Below are 26,698 nucleotides of genomic sequence, written 5' to 3' on the forward strand. Positions count from 1 at the left end.
CAAAATCATTGTGGCAATAAAACCAACTACAACAGCAACAACAATTGCATTGTAAAGAAAACAAAACAAATCACTAGACCAGCTTCAGTTTATGTTCAGAAAATATATAGATTTGTATATGAAAATGGTAGGAATAGAGTTGCCATTATCAATTTGTTTGTAATTATTATTTAAAGGTAAATTGCCACTTATCAAAAGTGCCAGAGAAATATTTCAAAATCAGAAATTTTAAACCCCAAATTAGATATTGATATTCTAACTCTTCAACACATAAATTTGGTTGTTTGCAATTACTTATCATAACTGCTTACAAGTAAGGAGTTCAAAAGGAAAATATAAGTAGAAACATATAAAACATATTCTATAGGTTTCTGAGGCAAGCTAGAAAGTTAACAAATATTCATATGTGAAATTATAAAAAAGTCATTACTATACCACTTTCCTGTAATCAGCAGAATAAGCAGTAGTTGTCTAAAGTAATTACTTTAAAGCTTGTCATTTTAGAAATATTTTGTGTTACTGGCAATCCTTTTGTTTTTTTCTCAATTGGTGGACGTTTTCTTTTTTTTTTTTGGCAATACATTTTACAAGTTTCAGTAGCAAATTGATTTCGTATTTCATAGATTTATTGGTGGTATTGTAAGATTTTCTGTTGTTTTTTTTTATTTTGGAACAGCTTTTGTTTTGTCTGTTATGTATTGTTGTGTTTTGTTTAGTTTGGAGCAAGACTGATGTGATTACAAATTCGTTAAATAATTGACTTGATACCAAAAGGATAACTGACATTTTAGCTAAATATTTGCCTCCAGTGATTATTGAATCATTTATCATTTATTTGAAAAAATATTAAACAGATTTGTTTTTTTTCACTACAAAATGTCAAGAATTTTAAAAGTAGAAATCTATCATTGAAAAAATTAAAAAAAAAACAAATCCACTTTAAAACTAGACACATTAAAATGAATATGCATTCCTTGCTGTTATCACAATCTTCCTTGATCTTCCTTATAGGTAAACAAAAAAAGTTTTCAAATGCAATTATTGTATGACGAAACTATTAAATAACTTATTGTTTTTTCTCTCCATTAAAGGGAGTTGATAAATTAATGCAAAACTAGTAAGTTTTTTTTACAAAAATTGTTAAAACACTAGCCTAACAAGCAACGATTTGTGCGAGGTCATGTGAAACAAACAAGAAAAAACAAACAAAAAATTTAACTTTAGAAAACGGAAGTAAAAACAACGCCATATTGCAATTGGGATTTTTCCATAAAAAAAACATTAACAGTTTTTGTTTCAAACAAACAAACTATAATATTTTATGTACATACTTTTTTAACAATAGACCCGAAACGAATCATACAACAAAAGCAAGAGATAGATATATGGTAAAAAAGTTGTAACGGAACTAGAAATTTTGTACACTTTGTTAATGGCGTTTAAAGTGCAAAAGTCGCATATTTTTAGTTGAACCCTTTTAAAGGCACTAAAATAACTAACTACCTATTGCCTGTGAGTAGAGGGTGAATTGATGTGTTTTTAAAAAATATTAATAGGTATATTTTTTGTTAAAAAAAAAAAAAAAAAAAAACTAAAAAGCTGGTCATTCGAATCTAAAGACAGAGAGAAATATTTTTTTTTAATAATTATCTAAAGTGTAATGTTTGATATTGAATCGTATTTAAGAAAACTATATCTCTTATGTTTTCAAAATTTCAGAGAAACTAGTATATAAAGTCGACAATCGTTCACAGAAAAAATGAAAATTTTAGAAAAGAACATTTTTTTGACAAAAATTGTTTTCACAAATATCGAGCTTTTACTAAAACAATTAATGGTATACGCACAATGGAAAAAGTAAGCAAAAGGAACAAAAATTATATTTTTGTGAATCTCCACGATTTTGAAAAAATTTTAACAGCTTTAAAATTTATTCGAACATTATTTCGAAATTAGAAAATGTAAGAAATTGACCTCGAATAGAACTAAAATTACATTTTGTGAATATCCCCAATTTTGAGATTATTTTAACAGCTTCAAAATTTTTTCGAACAATATATCAAATTTTCGAATTTAATTTTAAATATTCCAACATAGCATTTTAGTGTCATCAAGTGTACTCCAAACTGCCAAATTTCAGACAATTCGGTCCACGAGAACTGGTTTTAATTTCGAAAATTTTATTTTTAGTTTTTATGACGCAGAGATTATTTTAAGACCATAAAAAATTTTTCGAACATAACTGCAAATTTTCGAATTTATGTAATTTCGAATATTCGAATATAATATTGTATTGTCATTAGCTGTACTCACAACCGCCAAATTTCAGAAAATTCGGGCTTCCAGAATTGGTCTTAAAACAATTTCCACCAATTAATTCGTCGTTCGTCTGCGTAAGAAATAGAAATCAACCTATCGCACAGTTCATTACGTACGACGAATTTCGTCATACGCACTGATTGTGCATGTTTTCATGTTCATATTCTGACGACGAAAATTCGTTCCGAAAAATTCGTCGTTCGTCCCAATTATGCGTATAGCATAGTTCCTTAAGAAAGCATCCCAGAAAAACTGATATTGAGTTAAAATGCTAATAAAAAGCAAGTAAGAAAATTTTTTTTCATTAGCATTTTAACTCATTATTTTAACACAATAATGACATTGTAGGCAAGTACTTCTACACACGCTTACAAATAGGATGTTAAACAAGCACTTGCTATTTTGCTTACAAAGAAAGTGTTTAGTAGGTTGTTTTCTTTTTAATAATAAAAAATAATGTTTTTAAATACATATTTTATTTTGTTTTCTGCGAAGAAAATAACAATGCTGAAAACAAAGTACTTAGGTTAAAAGAAAGGTATTACTAGAGTACTTCAAAGTAATACAGAAGGTAAGTAGTAGTCATTGAAAAGTTAGTGGGTATGCTAGTACAACCCGTTAACAAGTTTTTGCTGAGATATAAACTACATGTCTTATTTTTCGCTACAAAAGATGTTTTTTCAAAACAAAAAATTTTTCGAACTTTTGGTTTTCCCTAAAAGCTTGATCTTGCATAAAAATGATTTATTTATGTGTTTCAAATAAAATAATTTTACCCAAAAAGACTGAGAAAGAAAAAACTGACATTTTATCAAAAAAGCTAATAAAAAATCTCTAGTAAAATTTACTAAAAAAATGTTTTCTTCTTCCAAAAAATCTAAAATACATATGTATGAAACTTATTAATGTCGAATTGGATTACTGTTTTTTATGAGTATCACTGGTGGAGTGATATGGCCCATAAAAAACAATCCTTGCTTTCTTTCGGGCTTTATCATGTTTTCAACAGACAAGCGGAAGGACGGACATAGCTAGAGTTGAATAAGGACTCAGAATATATGGGCTTTTGACCAATATTTACAAACGGAAAGACAAAAAATCGTAATACTTAAATTTGATCGTATCTTAAAACAAGTAGGAAAGTATAGTCGGGCTATGGTCGGCCATGCCTAATACCCTTCACCATGAGTATAATTTTAAAATTTTTATTTTTTTATAAAGAAACTTTTATGCTTGTTTTGGGAAAAGGATATATTTTAAAATAGCAGTTAGTTTTGTTGTGATTCATTGCGATACAATTGGTTGTATTTTAGACGTTTAAGACATTTTTGAAGGGGGGTTTGTATGAGGGCTAGGGTCAAATAAGGGCCGATCATTACGAACATCTGCATTGTCATTAACACTTATATAAAACTTATTTGTGCCAATTTTTAAAGTGATATTAGTATATTTGACGTAATTATGGCATAAAAAGCCCAAATCAGTAGGTACGGTTGTATGGGGGCTAGGTGGTCCCTGTGTCAGAAAACATGCATGGTCCAAATTTCATTAAATTATCTTGAAAATTGCGGCCTGTACCTTGCGCACAAGGTTTACATGGACAGCCAGCCAGCCGGACAGACGGACGGACATGTCTTAATCAAAAATTGAAATGTCTCCAAAAATGATTCTGAATCGATCGGTGGGTATATAAGGTGGGTATTGGACCAATATTTTTGTGTGTTACAAACATCAGCACAAACGTAAAATACCCTCCCCAGTATAGTGGTGTAGGGTATATGGAAACAAATTGGTCTTTAACCAGTATACCAATGTTTAATTACTTCATAATATACACAGAGGAAAATAGAAATATACAGGCCTGGTACCAAACTGAGTTAAAAAATATTGAGTTTGATCAACAAAGCAAATAGTATGTTCTTTCCTACTACAAGTATTGCGTATCTTTCCCGTTGAAAAACGAATTTTTTATAAGGATCCTTAGAATACTTACTAAAAACTTAAGATCAATCCATAGCTTATGAAAAAAGTTATCAATTGATATGTAGATCAAGAGAAGATAGGCATTTATTTCTATCTTCAAACATTAAACTAAGGAAGGAAACAAGGTAGCCTTGTTTCTGTTGGTTGTCAAATATCTTACTTATAACCAGGGCAAGGATTTTCATGCACTAAAAAATTAAAAATATGGACTATAAAATGGGAAAATATGCACTAAACAAATATACAAGTTTTTAAGGACTGCTTTATGTATTATAATACTTAAAGTGGTAGAACCACGACTTCGAAAATGACAAATTAAAGACTAAGAAACTATGCAACAACAAAATCGATGTCATTTTGTAGCAAATTCTTTGATTCAAAAATAAAACTAATTAAAATTTATTTGAGTTATTGACTAAAAACATGCATGCATAGAAATCCTTGCTCTGCTTATAACTTATGAATTAATATAATTCAGTAAAACTTATTTCTTTAATATTAATTTTATTTAATTGTTTTTAATTCCAGTTAATTTTCAATTAACCCACTCTCACACCAAACTATCAAAACACCTTAGTTGATATCTCCAACTAATAGGAATGTAATGCAATTTAACAAATTTCAAACATTTATTTTATACTATGTTTTTCTTTCTATTGTTGTCGTTTCGAAAAACAAAATGCAATAAAATTACAAAACAAAATATACTTTTTTTTAACTAACACCAACGGAAGTTGGCCATGTTTAAGATACATTTATTTTGAAAAAATAACAAGAAAACTACATGTCTTTTATATGAAAATATTGTTTCCTTATATTGCAAAATAAAAAAAAAAAACCTTGTACACCGACAAATGGTAGAATCTATTTCAGTACTAACAAAAAACAATTGGCCACCTAGAAAAAAGTCCTTGTTTATTGTTAACAACAACACCAACAAACTCGTGGTTGATTTTATTTCTATATCATATGCATGTATGTAGTTGTTGTAGTTGCATATAATTACCATGCAACTTGTTAACAAGAAATAAACAGCTGTAATTATTTGTTGCCATTATTTTATATAGACAACAACAACAACAATAATGTACTCGTCGTCATACCACACCATATTTACTACTATTTACTATTACATTTCTACTTACAAGTACAAGTTAAATCTATAGCAAATCTAGTCTGTGTGTCTGTCTGTCTTTACTTTTTTATTTGCTTGTATTTTATTTTTCAAAAACAATTTATCAACTAATTATCTGATTCGATTTTCTAAGGAAGTTTGGCAATTAATTTTTTTTATAGTTTTATATATTCAGGGTGAATGTTTGTTTGTATTGTATCCGCGTGTATTTTACAAATTGCACTCTGTAGAAAATTTATAAATTTAAATGCAGTTTAAGGTTTTATGAAGTTTTTTTTTCATGTTTATAATGTTGAAATTTTTTGTTAAAAATTTAATTTGTTGATAAAAGGTTTGTTTACCAAATTCATTAAAAAAAATTATTTAAAAATGCATGCATATATTGACGTATTTAACGGTACCAAAAGGCAAAATTTGATTTTAGTGTAGTAAATTCATATTGAAAATATGCTTCAATTGATTTAATATATAGATTTTTTATTAAAACTTCCTAATTGCTGTTTAATAACTCTGTGACAAAAAACATTGCAGTATGAAGTGTATTGCATCGAATGAATATTCACAACTATTTAAAAATAATAATAAAACAATATTAGACCAACTTGAGAGTCCAGTATTGAGCTCTTCTCAGCAAAAATAGAACAAAATACTTCTAAAAGAATAACATTTATCACTACTTCAACAGTAGCACTATGTGATTTTTTACCTTTTGTGAAAGTGATGTTTATTGTCGTCCAAAGAAGCGAAAAGAATGCAATTTTTTAAATTTATTTTATACTTTTTTTGAAATTTTTTGAATTAAACAGAATTAAATAAGATATTGTTACAAATTGTATATATGTTTTATATATGAACTTCGTAATTAGAACATGTTCTACAAAAAGTAGAAATTTTAGAATATGATGAACCATAAGTGTTATTAATTTTCTGAAGGGAAATTTATACGGTCAAATACCGGCCGATTCTCATAAAAGTTGGTAGAGAGAGTTTGGCTTATACATAACATTTTTATTCGAATTTCAACATTGTCTTACATTTCTGAGCCAGTAATAAAAATAGATCAGTTGTGGACCGATTCTGACAAAAGTTAGTAAAGAGATTTAAGATCATACAAAAGTTGTTTATTTCGAATTTTACTGCTGTACTCGCATTTCTAAACCAGTGATAATCGTTAAAGTAATTTTCTACAAGAACCTTATACGGGATATAGGGTCAACTATAGACCGATCTTCATAAAAGTTGTTTAAGAGATTAGTTTATATAAGACTTGTTTACTAACCAGTTTTGACTATTAAAACCGGGGCCACTTCTATTGAGGCTATGCGAAAACGTGGACCAATATTTACTCTCTACCTCTCTTCGTTCGAACCCCATCGTGCTTTAATCAGACAGACGGACAGACATAACTAGTTCGTCTTAAATTTAATGACGACCCAGTGTATATGCAGTGATTACGAGTTTCTATTAAAATTGTTGACTTTAAAGTGGTAACTCCTTGTAACGCCATTTACTATCAATAACAACGACGTTGACTAGATTGGTATATTTAATTTCTCAGTCCTAAAAACTTAGTTATAATTTCTCTTAATCTCAGAGAAACATTTTCCTTTAATATCCTATGATCTGTCTGCTGAAAGAATGAAATAGAGTTATAAAGAATAATCAGAGTTAAGAGACTAAGAAAAAAGGGGTTTTTTAGAGGGGCTAGGGACAAATGACACCCTTAAACTTTAAAATTCATGAGGGTCATCAAAGCTAGTACAGAACTTAGATTTGCAGTTTTTTGTCGAGAGTATATTAAGCCTAATTATGAACTTAAAACCCCTATTCGGAGGGTTCAGTTGTATACGAGCTTGGTGAAATAATAGACCGATGTTAACCATTTTCAATAGTTTTCGTTCCAGGAACAATAGAAGAAGCACAAACCCAATATATAGTATACGCACTAAAGTGGTGTAGGATATAAAAAGGCCAAACTCGATCCACCAAATAGTCAGATAGCCTTAAAACGTAATAGGGTATAACGGTGGTAAATTCATATTTTAGGTAAATGTTTATCATAAAACAACAACAAATTATCTTTGATTATTAAATGAATTGGAAATGCATAAATTAATGCGCAAGCAATTTTTTATAAAATTTTTATTAATTTAAATTCAATTAATATTAGTAAATAAGATTTATTCAAACAAAATTTTTTATATTAAAAAATGATTTATAAAACGAAATATCTTTACAAATTTTTTATAATCAGGTGATGGATTATATAGTTAAAACCACCCAAATGCTTTAAAATAATATAATATATAATATAAATAAAAAAATCTTTTCCTAACTTCAAAAAATAAATAAATCAAAAATTTGAATTTTTACTATATAGGATTTTATTTATATATTTACTTAAATCTAAAGATATTTACATAAAATTTTTAATTTTTATAAAATTATTTCTAAAATTAGCGCGTTCTACGCATACAAAGTCTTTGGAATAAATACGACAATTCTATTAAATTTCTCACTGAAATTCTATGTCAAACATTTAAAAGATCACTTAGTGATATCCTTTGAAGAACTTCGAGCAAGTTGTAACAACAGAACTGTTACAAGATAGCCGTACTCTAGTAGAATTACATAGGAATGCCTCCCTGTTGAATAAGATATTGTTGATGATAATGTAAATGTTGCATTTGTTGTCTTTGTTGATGATGATGATGATAGTTAGACCAGGCAGCTTGTTGTTCCCTTTGACTTTGTAGCAAAGCAGTTTGTTGAGCCATTCTAATTTCTTCAGGTGTAGGGAAGTAGACAGCGTTAGGTGTGTAATGATGAGCATAGGCCATGGCATTTGACATAGTTTGATGATAGGGATGATGACCATAAGCTGCGCCGTAGTGTAATGAAGCTTTAGAGCGTATAGCACCAGTACCGAAAGAACGATTGATCATGGCATTATTACTACGTCTTAGGCGTCCAGTGGTTTCACCAATAGTCAAATCTTCGGCAGAGGGATCCAAAGCCCAGTAGTGGCCACGGCCGGGATCATCTAGAGCACGGGGAACTCTGACAAAACAAGGATTCAAGCTGAGATTATGGCGTATGGAATTTTGCCATACACTTTTGTTTTTTTGATAGTAGGCAAAATTCTCAGCTATCCATTCGCAAATGCCACTGAGAGTTAAACGTTTCTCAGGACTGCTTCTAATGGCCATGACAATTAAGGCACTGTAAGTGTAGGCTGGTTTAGCATCTGGTGATTTGCTGCTGGTCGAAGAAGAATCATCACTTGATAATTCCTCTGATGTTTGTGATACCGAAGGACTAATAGGAGCACTTGGTATATAAGAGTTGTTTTGTGTTTCCTCTAAACAGGTCTTAGTATCCGACAACAAAGAGCGTATGGAGAAGTTTGATTGGAATACAGGAGCCATTGTTTTAAAATTTGTTTTATTTTAATTTTTCTTTAAATATATAAAAATCTCTTTTAGGGTAATAGCTGTGTGTATGTGTTCTCTGTGATTGCTGAGTTGAGACTGATGACATTTCTCGGCGAGACTTTAGTTTAAATACTACAACTCGTTCGCTTGGTTTCGACAAAAGCCCCTGAACAAATCCTTAAAATTTACAAATGTTTTTAATCAACGGATATAGCATTTTAATTCGATGATTTGTTTAACATTTTCCAAATCTCCTGTGCGATGTGTGTGCGCGTACAAGTACGCTGATACTGGATTACTGAATCCACGTTTAACTCTTGATGTTCTGAACTGGCTGAACTAAACTGAGCTAAGCTTAAGATGTGCACACACAGAAATTCTGTTCGAATGTAGCTCCTTTATCAAATCCACAAACGCGGCCCACAATCCGCCTTCTTATAATCTACCTGCATGTCAATTTGGTTTACTGATTGAAAAAGGAATTTCTTTACCCTTTGATCGCCAAGATCAATGAAAGCCTCAGGATTCATTCATTGATCCCATACTCAAATCATTTGTAATTTTCAACAATTTTCAAAAGTTGTCCATCACTTATACCTGCTTGCGCATGCTATTGTTCTGTTGTTGTCATTTAATTTTGCTAAATTATTAAATCCGGTTCCTTTAATCGGATTTTAGCATCTTTTTCCGTTTTAATCTTTTCCAAACATTCTACTCCGTCCGTTTAGCTATTTTACTTTATCCTGTTTTAATCAGGTACTAGGAAATTTCTATTTGCTGCGCTTTATCCCCGTATCATTTCGCATGATATTTCGAAAGGGTTAAACGCGTGAGCAGCATTTTCACAAACGAAAGAGTTTAAACGATTTTAGATGGAATTTTCGTTTGCGTATAGTTACTTTCCACTTTTAGTAGTTTGTGTGTATGTGTAATACACTCATTTGCATACTTTGCACAAATCCCCTGGTGATTTTGTCCAAACAATAGTTGAGTATTTTGCCAAGACAATAGAACTAATGTCTGCTAATTTAAGAGTTTTGCTTGAAAATTATTTTGTTTTATTTCACGATGCTTTAGCACAACAATAGATTTCTGACGAACTATTTCCTAGTACTACTATGTTTGTCGATTGAGGGGATCATGACAATCTTTAAGACACTTTAAAGGGGTTAAATAAAGGCTGTAGGAAAACGTATATTTATCTACAGAAAATGTTGTGATAATCGTTAGTAATTTGAAAACAAAATACTCATAGTGGACGATAATTGTAAGTTTAGGAATTATTAGTGTTTGTATGTTTTTAGAGGGAAATAAAACGAAGTACTTCTAAATGAATAACATTTATCACAACTTCAAAAGTAGCGCTAAGTGATTTTTTTACTTTCCGTAGAAGTGATGTTTTTTGACGTCTGAAAAGGGAAAATAATCCATTTTTTTAATTTAACATTTATTTTTTTGTACTGAAAGATCATTAAAATTACTTCCTGAGATTGACTTCAGATGTAGTGAATTTTGAATCAAATACAAAGTACATCCCTCCTATGACAAGCCTGTGTTAAAGTTATAACTTTTTCATGTCTTTTTCAGTACTTTCTAACTAAAACGGCCCAAAAATAACAAGAAACTAAAAATGTTATTTAGATCTAGCAAAACTATATACATATATGTATGAAGATGTCCCTGGAAATTTGATCGTCAGCACTGAATGCCACGTTCATATGCAATTTCTATTAAAGGATATAAAAAATCTCTAACAAATTTTTATACAACCAAACAATTCTATACACAATAATTAATTTCATTACCTAAAATTTGTAATAGTAAAACTTTTTACGAAGAAGAATTTCCCCTTAAAGTACTTCCTCATTTCTTTTATTAGAATTTGTGCTGTAGTGTAAATCATTTGAACTAAAGTCTTTAAACTCATGATAACCGTATGATTACTGTATTATTATTATTTTTAAAAGTTGTACTTTTTTTTCGCCATCTTCGTAAATATTTGGCGTAATAAAATTCGAAAGAGCCAACCATCGTCGTCGAAAATGAATGGCAATCGTAGCCATCGATGGTTGGATGGATAATCTGCAAGTGCGAAATAACCAATAATTTAAAAAAATTGTTGAACAGTTATAAAGAAAGACTCTCGTAAACATGTTTTATTTTAGTTTTGCTTTTTTTAAGTTATTGTAAATTTTACATGTAGCTGTTTAGAGCAAAAATAAAACTTTAATAAAAAAAATAATAAATACAAAACATTTAATTTGCCAAAGAAAAACAATATCTTTGGTTAAGTTTTTTCTTTTTTGCTGTAGTAGTTTTAATTTAGTATAAAACAACACAATATTAATAAAAACAACAAAAATAACATCGGCAGGAATAATGACAAAAAAGCAGAGAGTAGTATGTGCATGAGTAGATGGGATCAACTTAATAAATCGTTGTATGTATGCAGTTAAAAACAAGACAGGATCATCAATACGACTAATAACCAAATCATGCACATACATGCCTATATTTGTACTGATACACTTGCATATCACAAGTAATATGGCATTTAATGATGTTTAGCAGAGATGGCAAAGTTTATATAAATGAAAATTTAATACTGTTGTAATAGATATAGAAAACAATTTGAAATTATGTTTATGTAAATAATTTTTTAATTCTATCTTTTCTGTGGTTAACGTTACAAAAATAAAATGTCTTTTAAAAATGCTTCATTTGAAATTTCAATAACTTCAGAGAAAACATGGCAATTTGGCTGCTGTTATGTAGATTAGTTTTTATTAATGTATATGTACTGCCATCCTCGGTATTCATACCCAAGAACATTTGATTGGGGGAAAAATATCTCCTCTCTTCACCTCTGGTAAATAGAATAATAATTTGATGTTTAATGTTGTAAGATTATAGATTGCTTTAATCTAATCCCATATATATTTTCAGTATTTGCTTGATGTACTACCAAAAGCAGTTTATATTTCTCTGCTCTGGTGATAAAATTTGTATGGACTACTATTGAAAAGTATAAGATCGTAGGCTAAACAAAAATTTCCAGCTATATCGATCAAAAACTGCCGAATTTAGATGGAGTCGAAGAAGGACTTTTTAGCTATTGGTCCTAGCAGAAATTGTCCGAAGGACTTTAGATAGCATCTCCAATGTTAAAAAAGTCATTTACATATTTTGTACGTTTGTTTTTATCTACTTAGAATTTTTTTCCGATTCTATCGGCCAATATTTTTACGCGTTACAAACATAATAACAAACATAGTTTATGGTCTGGTTCTAGAAGTTGTGATACTTCTATATTGTAACAAAGTGCAGTTAATTTAAATATTGAATAACTGGCCGCAAAATAATAGTCATTTTAAATCGATTTTCCATATTATTGTATCGATCAAGAGAAAAGTAATGAAGATTTCAGCGCAAAACATTGTTTTCACTTCATGTGGAGATTCTGAGAGTTTAAGGTTTAAAACTTTCCTTTCTAGACTATCAAAATATTACTCAGATAATTCGCAATTCAAACGGTTTTATACCAACTGATGCCACTTAATCTACAACAAACATCGATAGATAACTATTATAAACTATACAAATCTGACAAAACTATTTATGTTAAAAACTCCTCAAACATGACTACAGCTCTAAGAAATCTTGCAATACTTTAAAGAATCAATATGGATCAACCTAGTGAAATCACAAAGCTTACTAGGTTTGGATACGTTATTTTTACTTAGCACTTTAAATCTTACCCTATGCAAATGATCACCACTGTAAGCGTACATTATGCCCCTGTACTAATAAACAAATTCTTAAGCCGTTTTTACTTTTACATACAAGTAAAAATAATCGCAGTAAACAGACAGAAAGAAACATGTTGGATTTGCAAACATATCGACCGCATTCACTCACAATAGTTGATCACACAGTAAAAACAATAAGAGGATGAGACAAGGAGGAGTAAGGAAAGAGTAAAGTAGCGTTAAGAAACAATTACCAACTTTACATGAAAATTAATGCAACGTTCAATAATTTCGCTTAAGATCTAAAGATTTCCCCGTATTAAAGCGTATAAGACAATAAAAAAGACCCTTGTTTTTTTTGTTTGTATCGTATGGAATTTATTGGTTACACATTAAACATTAAGTTTTTTAAAGTTGGGAAAGAAAACGGAGTAGAATTTGGTGAAAATAATGTTACACATGTCAGTTATTTAAATGTTGATGGTTTGAAACAAAAACAAAAAAACAACGTAGAACAAATTCCAATTATAGTTGATTTCCTTTTTATTTTTCAAAGGATAATTTTATGTTACAATTTTTGTAGTTTTGGTGAAAAGTAATTATATGCAGGTGATAACGTTTCTTTTTTTTACTACTTAACATTATTTATAAATTATATTGGTTAAAAAATTCTAGTTTTCTGGGTTTTATAATTTATAGCGATTAAGTAATATTAAAGAAATTTTTGATGATTATGTACAGTTTTCTTTTTGTGGCAAATTTACAATTATGATTGCCACTTGTTTTAAAAGACTTACAATACAAATTTTTCTTTGTTAAAGACACATAATACTACACCCACAATATGCCAGTTAATGGAAACGTTTTATATAAATTTGAACTATGACTTGTGCATTATAATAAGGGTATTCACTAAAGCTAGTAAAAGCAAACTATAAAAAAGAGACACATCTTTTATAGAGAATCATCCAGAATGTCAAACCAAGAATACAAGTTAAGTGAAATTTATATTATTTTACAGTGATAAGTGAATACAATTCCTAATTAATTCACCTACAGATGATTATCGGCGGCATTAAAATGGGCGACAACGTAAAAATCATAATGAACGAAAAATTCCGCCAAACTCTCGACAAATCTTTTGACGATGATGTTGACGTTGAAACGCATTGTCAAAAACAACGAAATTTTTATAAAATTTTTAGCTCAACTTCAATGAGGCTGGTTGGTTGGTTGGCATATTCTATAAAAACAATTTGAAATAACTGCAGTATGACTGTTTGGCTGTAAGTATGATTGCTGCATTGATTATTTTGCTTGTAGCAGTATTTGCAACACTAGCATCTAAACGAGCCAAATGTTTGCTGCTGCAACTGATTTGCTTTGCTTTTTGCTAAGTTTTCCTACTATTTGCTGGCAACTTTTTTTGTGATTTTAACATCAGAAGCTAAAGCATTAGCGCGAGCGAGGCTTAGAAACAAAAAAATATTTATATACATATTTACTATCTGTCTATTTGTCAGTAAGTCCGTCTGTCTGTTTGTCTATGTGTCTAACTTCGGGTGGATTGTTGTGTATTTGAGTAAAAGGAGTGTGTTGTGTTATAAGTAGTGATTTTCCATGGAAAATCTCTTTGGGTGTTTACTGAAAGTCATTTGTTTCCCAGAAGGTGGATGTTTAAAGTAGATGTGGCTGACGCGAACATTGTGACTGACTCAGCTGACTATTTGGTGGTTTTAGAAAATGTTGCAGTTGTTGTTGTTATTTTTTTGCTATTATTGTGGGTTTAACTTGCCTCTATGCCAAGAGTACATGCTTATTTCGTTAAATTTGTTGTGGTTTAAGATAAAGTAACCAAAAAAGGAACAAAAGAAAACAAAAAACAAATGAAAATCTATACATGCCATACATATGATTAGTATTTAATGCTATAATAGCCTTGAAAGGAATTTCTTCTTTTTCGCTTAAGATAAGCTTAAGATAAAAATCTTAAATGCAATTTAAGTATCGATTGGGTCTTTTTACCATTGCTAATTTATCATTACTATGATCAAGAGACAAAGGCGGGCAAAAATGAAATGTTCAATTTATTAAAAATTTAAATTAATATTTAAGGAAGTTGAGTAGTGAAAGTAATTTTATTTATTGTAAATTATAAATTAAAAAAAATATAAAAATTAAATAACTTAAATATTATTAATTATGTATTAAAATGTCAATTAAAATGTATGTTTGCTATTTTGTGTAACGTTACCCAACTTTTAAAATCAAGGTCTTATGATTTGGATGAAATTTGCTCAAGGGTTAGTACTACATTAGTAGGATAAAAAGACTTTCGTTTGAGCCAAAAAAAAATGTTATTAAAAATAGAATAAAAAAATACACAAAAATTGAAAACAATTTTTTTTTTGAAACAACGGACACTAAACTTATTTAGACAATTTTTGATAGGACCAGGAGGTATAGTCTTCATATGTATAAATATAACTTAAAATTCAATTCTATGACCTCTTAATTCAGTTTATGAAATGTGGCTTATATTTATAAACAAAAAATTTCATATTATTAATATTAAATTTTTAGTAACAGATCGAACTTAGCAAGTCATATAAAAGAACCCAACACCTCCGGTCTACCAGGCTAGAACTCTAACCACTAACCTACCGGAGGCCACCGTCCAAAATTAAGATCTCCTTTAAAAAGTTTATAATTTGGTAGAGCGATTTATTTAAGAACATATTCGATAATTTACCTATAATGGCTTAATTTATTTTGAATTTTGTATAAAAAATACAAATTTTTTTGGATGGACCTCGTCTTCTCGATAGTACTCGACGAGAAAGTTTTTTATGAAATCGGAACTTACTCGATAAAATATGATCCTTTCGAAATGTAACATTCTCAATTTGTCCTACTCTGTGGATCCTTTACCGTTGTTTGGTCCAGTATATCTAACGTTTACGTAAATCACTGCCACCTAAATGTCTTTGACTTTATTACAATAAAATTAAGATGTTTTACAACTATAAGGCACTGATGACCAGTCTTTTTATAATTTATAACATTGACCAATAAAATTTGAAAAAAATCGATATTCAGTGACTCAATTAAAATTTTTTAATGTATTAACCTAAACTCAAAATGTCTACCTCACACCGATTTTCAAAATTTAAAAAAATCTCGTTTTTGGCTACATTTGATAAATTTTAACAGCGTAAAAGATTAACATTTATTACATCTTGATAATTTTTTAAATTATTTTAAACTAAAACTTTAGATGAAAAAAACTGATTTTATAAACAAAGATATTTTTGTCAAATTATCTTAAATATGTCCAAAAACGTTTATATTCGGATTCTAAACAACACAATCGTTAAAAAAAGTATAAATACCTATATGTTCACATGTGTAATTAATACTAAATTGTATAATAATTATTTTTAAATTCAATTTTTTATACAAATAAACTCACCCATTATGTTTCCATTAGAGTACGCATTATTTTATATTTATATTTTAATACCCGCACCGATTCCCGTTTGAATAATATATAAATTTTCACATTGGTAACTCTTTTAATTACACACTTTTGCTATCAATTACAATTTGTAAAAAACAAAACAAAAATAACAATCGCATAAACAACAATAACAACAAACTCATATTCTACTTTTCTTTACTTTACTCTTCTCTTATTTCTTTTATCATTGAGAGATTTTTTGATTTTCCTTTTTTACATACTTCTCAAAAAATACTGCCTACGAAAAAAGAACAACAACAGCAAACAAGAGAACTATGTAAAAGAATATTTGGACATGCATCAACAGAATAACAAAACATCATGGAAAACAACAACAAGAACATAATTTCTCACGCATTTTGCATTACTTTATGCAAATTTTTAATTTCACTTTTAATAATTTAATAAAAAAAAACACTTAATTAACACATTTTTCAATAACTTTTTTAGATATTTTACTAAATTACAATATTGCCTTTAATATTATATCACCTTTAAGATGGTTACCACACTTTAACTTTTTTAAATTTGTAATTAAAGACGAGCGTTTTAAAATTGCGACCGAGTTTATTAATTGCGACAAGAAAACTAAATTGAATGATTAAGAGAGTAGGGTTACCAAACATTGATTTGATTTTATGATGAAATATGATTTTGGAGAAAAGAGAGGTAATGTTGACATTCTTATAATTAAATTTAGGGTTTTAATAAAATCTGCATGAGTACATACATAACGAGATAAATATGTACTAGTGTCATGAAGTGTGTTCCCGTTGAGTTAAATAGCTATCCCTGAGATGGCTTCGTATTCCATCACACTTTATATGAAGAGTCCATTTTACCAATCAGGGGTTTACAGCGGTGATTAGGCACCTCTATATAGTATATATACATATGTACATACAATATAAAATTCTAACGTTACTGACTGACTGATTGATTCATCATCGCACACCATAAACGGTTGAAGCTAATGACTTGATGAGCTGGACAAAAAATTGGTCTCCCACCGAATAGATCCACTAAGAAGGGACTATTGGAAATTTAGGGGATAATAAAGGGCAAATTCGGTAACCTCATATCATCTAAACCAGATGAGATTTAAACTGATCGTTTTACAATTGAAAAAATAAGCGGACACATGTCTGGTACTTTTTTCAAATTCAGATCCTTTAGGAAATAAATGGAAAAACTGTATATCAGTTCTTTTTTTGTACACCATGTATCTTTTAAACCAGTGGATATTCATGAAACCTTCTAATTTCTCAGAACCTAGAAACATGAAATTAAGCAGTTAGGACCCGGAATAAGTGAGAACCTATATAAAGGGGATTTTTTGGTACTTATTCGGTATAATATGTAAAAGACTATTTTTTGGTAACTTTTCGCTCTTCAAAATCAACTTTTTGAATTCGAACTAGGGTTCTATAAATGGATTTTCGAATAATCAAACAATCGACTTTTTGTCGTAGTCGACTGTTCAAAAGAAGTTGATAACTCGTCTATGAAAAAAGTTGAAAAGTAGACTTTGTAAATAAAAGTCGAAAGGCAGAAAAAAAGTCGGAAAGAGTGGAGAAGTCAAAAAGTCGAAAAAGGTCGAAAATTCAAAAAAATGTCGATAAGTCGAAAAAAATCGAAAAGTCGACTATTTATAAAATACTTAAAGTGGAAAATTCTAACTTTCAATTAAATGAAAAAATTGACTTTTCATAAAATGCAAAAACTTGAAGAGTTGACTTTTCAAAATATGCAAAAATTCGAAAAGTCGACTTTTAATTAAATGAAGAAGTGGAAATGTCGACTTTTCGTTTAAACTATAAAATCCTAAGATGAACCGCGGCTAAATTAAATTATGTAGAGTCCAGATAATACATGACTTTTTGGTACTTTTTCGTTTTTAAGAATGTATTTTTTGAATTCTCTATAATATTCAACCTAGAAACATAAAATTAAGTATGAAGAATCCGGATTATGTAACAACTTATAAAATACGGTTTTTAGTAAATTTTTTCTTTAAAAGGTACTTTTTTAATTCTCTATAATATTGATTCATAAAAAATTAAAATAAGTATGTAAAGTACAGATTAAGTGACAACTAAAAAAAGGAAATATATTTTTTGGTACTTTTTCGATCTTCAAAAAGTACTTTCTGAATTTTCTTTAATATTGAACCTAGAAACATGAAATTAGTATAAAGGGCTCAGAGCAAGTGACAACCTATAAAATGAGTTTTTTGGTAATTTTTCGTTTATCAAAAGGTACTAAAATTTCTATAATATTGAACTGTAGTAAATTAAAGTCTTTTAAAGGAACCTAGGGTTATATCTTGCTTTATAATTCGTAATTTTTGAGTTTTTGATAATGAGAGTTTGATATAAACAAGAAATTAAACATGTACATGTAATAATAGATACTTTTTGAAACATGAAATTATGTTTTTCATATAAAAATCCATTAAAATTATTTAGGGATCTTTGGCAGATTTCTGGTTTTTCATATAAATGTCGAAGAGTTTAAGTGATTACAAATTTTAAATGATTAAAGTATTTAAGCCATTTAACTTGAAGCTTTAGTTTTTAAGTTACACTTTCAATCGCTTGGGATCCCAAAACATTGACACTAACAATAAGTCACTCCATAATCTCTTGAAAAACACATGTGCTTACTAATACCTCATCCACACTGATCTATCCAAGATTGTCAAATACAAAATACACAAAAAAGAGGTTTTCAGACTACAGGAGATATAAAGAGAGAAATATCATCAGAACACACTAGAGCAGATCATCTGTTGTTGATCCTTTGACTTGCTTCAAATACAGTGAGACATAAAAATTACCTAAAGGTAACGTTAACAAATCAAATCATGTTGTAAATTGCAATTCCTTGATGGCCAAAGTACATCATCGGGTCTATAGTTAAATTATTATAATGCCAACAAATAACAACAAGAGTCAACTTTTCTTGAGACACATAAGTATCACTAGAATAACAACGTTTAAGAGCCACATTTAAGTGAACAAAAAATAAGACAGAAAATACAGACACAAACAACAATTTAAAATTTAAACTGTCGTTGTTTAGAACATTTTTTAAAACTTTTTTTAGTTCTTTTAGCCAATTAAAGTTGTTCTCGTTCTTATGAATGCGTTGATACACATTTTTTTCTTCAAATGAAATCTGTCCGTGTTGGGGTGACTTTGACGTTGCTGAGTCTGGCTTAAGGTAAAAAGTGTAAAATACATAAAGACGCACATACATGTTGTAAGAAGACATGTATAACAACAAGTCAACCACCACCAATCGCATCATCAAGATCATCTTCAGCAATTTAAATTGGTTGGATAAATTGTACCTGATGTGTATAAACAAATATTATACATGTATTCTTTTCAACTGTTGCTGGAAACTGGCCTCTCTTGAAGGTTTAAACAGAAAGCACAAATTTTAAGTTTTACGAAAAAAAAACGTCCTTATCGTCGTCAATTGTCGCAGAACTATAATTTAGAATGTGTTTATTTGTTCTCAACATGCAGCCACAAGTTTTTGTAAAGGGTACTTCTATTAAATTAAGATTCTTGCAATTTATAATCCAAATGAAGTAATACGCCCATCTGCCAGATAAAGATCAAGTGATCATTTGTAATAAAAACCCTTGATATTTCATTATTGTGGATACGTTAGCAACAAGCGAAAGAAATGTATTTGTATTACATCATAAAAAAATTAGTATGAACAGTTTGTTCAGTTGTAGTTCAGTTTTAGTTCAGTTTTAGTTCAGTTCTAGTTCAGTTCTAGTTCAGTTCTAGTTCAGTTCTAGTTTAGTTCTAGTTCAGTTCTAGTTCAGTTCTAGTTCAGTTCTAGTTCAGTTCTAGTTCAGTTCTAGTTCAGTTCTAGTTCAGTTCTAGTTCTGTTCTAGTTCAGTTCTAGTTCAGTTCTAGTTCAGTTCTAGTTCAGTTCTAGTTCAGTTCTAGTTCAGTTCTAGTTCAGTTCTAGTTCAGTTCTAGTTCATTTCTAGTTCAGTTCTAGTTCAGTTCTAGTTCAGTTCTAGTTCAGTTCTAGTTCAGTTCTAGTTCAGTTCTAGTTCAGTTCTAGTTCAGTTCTAGTTCAGTTCTAGTTCAGTTCTAGTTCAGTTACAGTTTAGTTCTTTTTCAAATTCAGTTCTAGTTGAGTTTTAGTTTAGATCAAGTTCAGTTCTAGTTTAGTTTATGTTGATTTCTTGTTAAGTTCTATTTCAGCTCCGATTACACCGATCAGGTCTCATATGATAACAAATAAATTATCCAATAAATAATATGGTAGTCATTAATTTATATTGATTTCTTCCTTGCCTATTATTTCACATTGGCCTGAAAGCCTTTGCCTATTATTTCACATTGGCCTGAAAGCCTTTGTCAATTTTCCTTTTTTTACTTTTCCATTCAACATGCAACATCACGCGTGTGGCATCAAAAAAAGCTTTTATAAAAGGCTATGACAGTTATGACATGTTTCCCTTAAAGTTATTTAAATTTTTAATTTCTTTTTGCTATGAAATCGTGATTTAAATATTGCGAACTTAAATTCATATAAAGCCAATTTATAAATTTTTTGCCACCATCTTGACTTTGCCTCAAAGGTTGCATTAAAATGGAGACAACAATAATCAATTGTTGTTGCATTGTATTGTATAATTTTACAATGAAATCAACTCCCCTGTTGACGTTGTAGTTGAATATAAAATGCAACATTGACAACCGCAACAACTATACATAATGGCGAATAAAAATTGACAGTTGTAAAGGTCAAAGATGACATTTCGATTATTAATTGCTATTGAACAGCTATTAATAAAATTGAAAAAAAAACTTGGTTGTATTAAACAATAATAGTTATGAATGGAAAAAAGCTAAAGTTTTTTTTATATTAAAAATATAAAAGAGAGGACTAGAACGAGTTAGTGTAAATACTAAAATTAAACATTTATTATTTTTAAAGATTTTTTATTTTATTGTATGTTCCACTGTTAAAAACTATTAACAGGCTAGAGTAGAAAATAACAATAATAAATGATTAGCGTCAACTACTACAATGATGTTTAATTATTAGAATTTATAGCCATTTTGTAAATAAATGTTTTTTTCTGATATAAACATCTACAATATATTTATTTGTTAGTTTCATTCTCAATCTGCAACTAGTTGCTTGTCAGCCGCCAACAATAAACTGCAAAACCATTGTCATCTATAGAAGATTCAACAACCATTTGTGGGCTGTCTTTAAATTTAAGCAAAGATTGTGTAACTTATTTATGATTTTCATTGTCAGAAAGTACGATTTTAAACATTTGTCAAAATATTTATTAAGAAAACAAATTCTTAGAACTGGGTTTTGGGACAGATCGCGATATCATAGGCATTTGATCAAGTACAGATCTTTTAAGCCTAAAAAAATCGATGACTTTTTTGGAAAAAAGAGATCTTTCAAATGCATTCTTGGTTTTAGATAAAAATATTGATTGATTGATTTAAGTATTTAAGAGATTGAATTAATCCAGAATAGGCTTCATTTAAAACATATCCCAACTAAATGAGAATAATACCCAGTAAAAACTTGCTAGAGATAAAATGCTAATAACACCTCTTTTCGCTACTTCCTCATTAGCATTTTAACTCATTACTGTAAAACGATGATGAAATTGAAGGTGAGCACTTTTACGCTCGCTTACAAATAGAGAGTTAAAGAAGTACTTACAATTTTGCTTACAAAGAAGATGTGTGTGAAGTTAAATTCAAATTTAACTAGCAGAGACACAAACCACATTTTTTTAATATTGCTCTTTTTGCAGCTAATGTTAAGCATTTAACAGAAATTAAAAATAAATACTTTAAAATTTTCAGAAAATGAAAAACGAAAATTTCAGAACTTAAAAAAATATAAAAAATAAAAGAAGTATAAAATCAATATTTCAATAAGAAAAATGGTAAAAATTCCCTTAAGGATTGGTGTCCAATTTGGACAAATATGGAAATGCACACGTATACCACTATATGGGAGTAGTAGTCTAAAAAGTCCCTAAGAGGATTCCGGAAGTCATATTTCTGGAATAGTTTTGGAATAGTTTTGGTTCGCTTACAAATAGAGAGTTAAAGAAGTACTGCAATTTTGCTTACAAAAAAGATGTGTGAGAAGTGAAATTCGAATTTAACTAGCAGAGACACAACCCACATTTTTTTTAACATTGCTCTTTTTACAGATAACAGAGCAATGTTAAGCATTTAACAGAAATTAAAAATAAATACTTTAAAATTTTCAGAAAATGAAAAACGAAAATTTCAGAACTTAAAAAATATGAAATATAAAAGAAGTATAAAATCAATATTTCAATAAGAAAAATTTGAAAAATGTTAAAAATGTAAAATATGCACTATATGGGAGAAGTAGTCTAAAGGGTTCCTAACATGATTCTCGATGTCATATTTCTGGAAGAGTTTTGGAAGTTATTTAAAAATTTTTTGAAAACATTAATATTTCAATAACAAAAATGTTAAAATTTCTGTAAATGATTGGTGTCCCATTTGGACAAATATGGAAATGCACATGTATACCATCATATGAAACGGGTAGCTTAAAAGGTTCCTAACAGGATTCCGGAAGTCATATTTCCGGAATAATTTTGGAAGTTTTTTTAAAAATATTTTGAAAAAATCAATATTTCAAAAATGTTAAAAATTTTCTAAAGGATTGGTGTCCAATCCAATATGACAATGCACACGATCACAGAACCTTTGATCAATAAAACCATTAGAGCTATTTTCTAAAATAGATCGCTATATTCGCATTCAGTTAAAGAATATTTTCTATTGATTTGTTTTATCAATTCCGATGTTATCATTTAAGAATGAGTAATTATTCATAATAAGAGTGTTCGCGATCGCAGATTTTAATTTCCCAACAGAAACGTTATTTATTATTTGAGCGATCGCAGCACCTTTGGGCAATAAAACGATTTTAGATTTTTTTGCACTAGATCTATATTTCATAAAAAATTAGATTATGTAATACAACTCGGGATCGATTTGCGCAACCGAAAGGAAATCGGAGTTGTTGCATTTTGCGAAATGTTGCAATGATCGACCACTAAAATCCTATACAATTTCATATTCATTCATTTTTCGTGAGTAGAACAAACTTCCTGCAGAAGTATTATCCGCCACTTTCGACGTGAATAGATTTAAATCAAATGTCCACAAACACTACTCCCTCTATCCACGCTCCCACAGCCTATTTTCCTAGTTCCAGCACATTGTACTCCATGAGTAGGGGTCATCCTCTGAGTGCTGGTTCAAGAAAAAAGTAAAAATAAAAATAACTAAAATAATTGTTCAATTCACAATCTGTTTTGTACGGTTGCATCGTAATATGTAGTAAATTTTTTATAATTGATTTGTTTCTGTTTCAAAAAATTTTATTTGAAATTTTTTTATGACATACAATGCTACAACGATACGACATCGATTATAAATTGGACATATATTTCTTATTTTAATAATTTTATATTTGCTTTCAGAACTTTGGCTTGGATATGCAATTCTGTTTTTTAGGTGCGACTGATCAATTTATTAAAATATGTGTCTTTTTATAATTTGCCCTAATTTTCTATCGATCCCAGAAACGTTGACCTATGGAAACATTTCAGTTATATTTTTAATTAGATTTCTATTTATAATTCATTCACTTCATTTCGGCAAAATAGTTTTTGTCATTGTCCCCACTGTGCGGTAATTCACAAATATATTCACAAACTTTTTATGAATGATTATCGCATACAACATTTATGATCATAATTGTTTTACAAAACCGAATTTTTTACAACCAACCTTTTGAGGAAAAATTGTGATGTTGTATGTAAAAATTCATTCTTCTCAACAAGCAAAAAAAAAAAAAAGGTTGAGCAAAACCAAAAGCAATAAAAAACTTTTCACTAAACTGCAGAAAAATTAGTAAACAAAACAGGTAATAACTCTTAAGGTGGCAAAAAAATTACCTGTTTTAAAGTAACGAGTTGAACTCATTATTACTTAAATTAATTTAAGAAAAATACCAAAAATTCTTGGGATTTTTCTAAACTTAAAAGAATTAACCAATAATACACTAAATTCCATCAATTCTTTGTATCCATCGATACACACACACACTCAAAGAGTTACAATTTAGTATCAAACATTTGACGAACACGGATAAAAATATTAAATCTAGAACAGAAATTTCTAGTTGTCAAGATCACATGATTAATATTTAATCATAGACATTTTGTACGCTGTTCAAGAACAACTACTTGCAATATTGGAGTGGAGAACAGTTAAAAATTTGTATTGTTGTAATCTGGAGTGATTAACTTGTGAACAGCAGAAACTATAGTCAAGCAAAAGGTGAAACTTAGAAATTAAGATTAAAACGATTTAACAATTGAATTAAATTTATAATCTGCTACTAAAACTTAAACTCATATACAAACATAAGAATTAAGTACAAACAGTTGCAAATAGTATCTACTGACTGATTTAAAGCGAAAATCTTTTCAACACACAAGATTCTGTTAAAGTAACCAAACGAAAAAAAACCATCGAACCAGTCAACATTCCTTTATAATGATCATAATAATCATGTGGTAAAGTGCAAAATAATACAAATTAAGAAATGAGAAAAAAATAAACATTTTGTTGTTAATTTTCTTAAGCTTTTTTGTTCGAACGTCACCTTAAAAGTTAACGAATCACATACAACCAAAAGATCAACATAATAATTTGATTTAAAACAACAAATAAAAAATCACCAAAATGTCTGTAGTTTTTTTTCAACTTTAATTTTGCTTCTCAAGAGACATATTTAAAACACGCATAATTTTGATGGATTTTTTTGCTGTTGAAGTATAATTATCTCCCGCATATAAATTATTACTTTTTGTTGTTATTTCATATATAAACATTAAAAAACTAATGATATCTTAAAATTTACCACCATACCTCATAATCATACATGATCTTGACAGAGTACACAAACATATGTTTAAAGATGATCATAAGAAAACAAAGATCGTCATCAGCAGCATCCAAAAGAGAAGACACAAAAAAACAATATGATTATAACTGAAAATCAAAATAATGATTGTTGATGAAAATATGTGGCATACAACATAGTTTAGATAGGTTTTTTTCAACAATGGAAGTATGCATCATCCATGTGTACGATACCATAGATCTACAATGTACTTAACTTGGCCTCAAGTTAAATTATGATCGTTTGTCATGCGCCGCAGAGACTTGATCTTATTTATGGTTAAAAACCAAAGATTTACGTGTTAAGGGGGGATATATACAAACTTTTTTTTTGGTATTTAACTGCATTACAGTTAAACTACAAAAAAGAGTCAAAAAAATTTGTACAACTGAGTGAGTGAATTAGTGTGTCTGAAAAAGTTTGAAGCTTAATTAACGTGTCGCCGAAATTTTTGTTTTGGGAGTTGCGTGTGCTTAAGGCAAACAAAATATATTTGTGTACTTTTTCTGTGTCGTTGATTTCTTTCGTTTTTCATATACATATTATTCATCAACGATGTTGACTTAATGATTGAGTTAAAATAATAATAAAGTTAATTTGTTTTAAATACCCTACACTGATGTAATTATGACTGTGGTCTTTGTTATAGAAGACTTTCGGTAAAGTCTCTGCTTTGAAAACAGTATTTCTCACTTCAGTTATGTTAAAGTTCGGTTTTAGAATAGTTCAACTTCAGTTCAGTTCTAGTTCAGTTCTAGTTCAGTTCTAGTTCAGTTCTAGTTCAGTTCTAGTTCAGTTCTAGTTCAGTTCTAGTTCAGTTCTAGTTCAATTCTAGTTCAGTTCTAGTTCAGTTCTATTTCAGTTCTAGTTCAGTTCTAGTTCAGTTCTAGTTCAGTTCTAGTTCAGTTCTAGTTCAGTTCTAGTTCAGTTCTAGTTCAGTTCTAGTTCAGTTCTAGTTCAGTTTTAGTTCCGTTCTAGTTCAGTTGTATTTCAGTTATAGTTCAGTTCTAGTTTAAATCTGGTTTAGTTCTAGTTCAGTTCTATTTCATTTATAGTTTAGTTCTAGTTGAGTTCAGTTTCCGAAATGCATCAAACCAATACGTAGGATATTTATCTGTCGTATTAACCCTATTGTAACCTCGCAGTTAAAAACAGACAAACAAAAAACACGACAAATAATTAAAATGACATTATAGCTCGAGGCATTAAGAAATGATTTTGTTTCAGATGAGTTAACAAGAAAAAATTTATTTCTTCATACGAAAAAAAACACGTGCTAATGCATTTTTAAGAAAAAAAATCCAAAATCAAAACTCTTTTCCGTTTCCTCTAAATATTTTTTTTTTAATTTAATTTACAATTTTATTATGTTTGCAGTAAATGACAATATCTCATGTTTGAAATCGCATAAATCATATTTTCAATGTTTTATTTTTCTTTTTTTCTCAATTATGTTTATTTCCTACTCGCAAATTCCCTCCCACCCTCAATCTATAAAATTAATTATTATTTGAGGCAA

General features: G+C 29.1%; 1 protein-coding gene and 1 long non-coding RNA gene across 3 annotated transcripts in view; both read right to left on the reverse strand.

Annotated features, from left to right (window-relative positions):
- The window catches only part of LOC124418689, a 207,673-nt gene that overhangs the window by 122,880 nt on the left and 58,095 nt on the right, over window positions 1–26,698 (reverse strand). Inside the window, exon 1 of one of the 2 annotated variants that reach the window (XR_006940149.1) lies at window positions 16,093–16,333. The exons of the other annotated variant lie outside the window; for it this stretch is intronic. This is a non-coding gene — a long non-coding RNA (uncharacterized LOC124418689). Of the gene's footprint in view, window positions 1–16,092; window positions 16,334–26,698 lie in introns of those variants that run through there. 2 annotated transcript variants of the gene reach the window in all.
- Window positions 8,065–8,865, reverse strand: LOC111686560 (fork head domain transcription factor slp1-like). Its single transcript, XM_023448926.2, has one exon. It carries the CDS (start codon window positions 8,863–8,865, stop codon window positions 8,065–8,067), a length of 801 nt encoding a protein of 266 aa, XP_023304694.2.

The sequence above is a fragment of the Lucilia cuprina genome, chromosome 3 (genome assembly GCF_022045245.1).
Source record: "Lucilia cuprina isolate Lc7/37 chromosome 3, ASM2204524v1, whole genome shotgun sequence".
Lineage (NCBI taxonomy): Eukaryota > Metazoa > Arthropoda > Insecta > Diptera > Calliphoridae > Lucilia > Lucilia cuprina.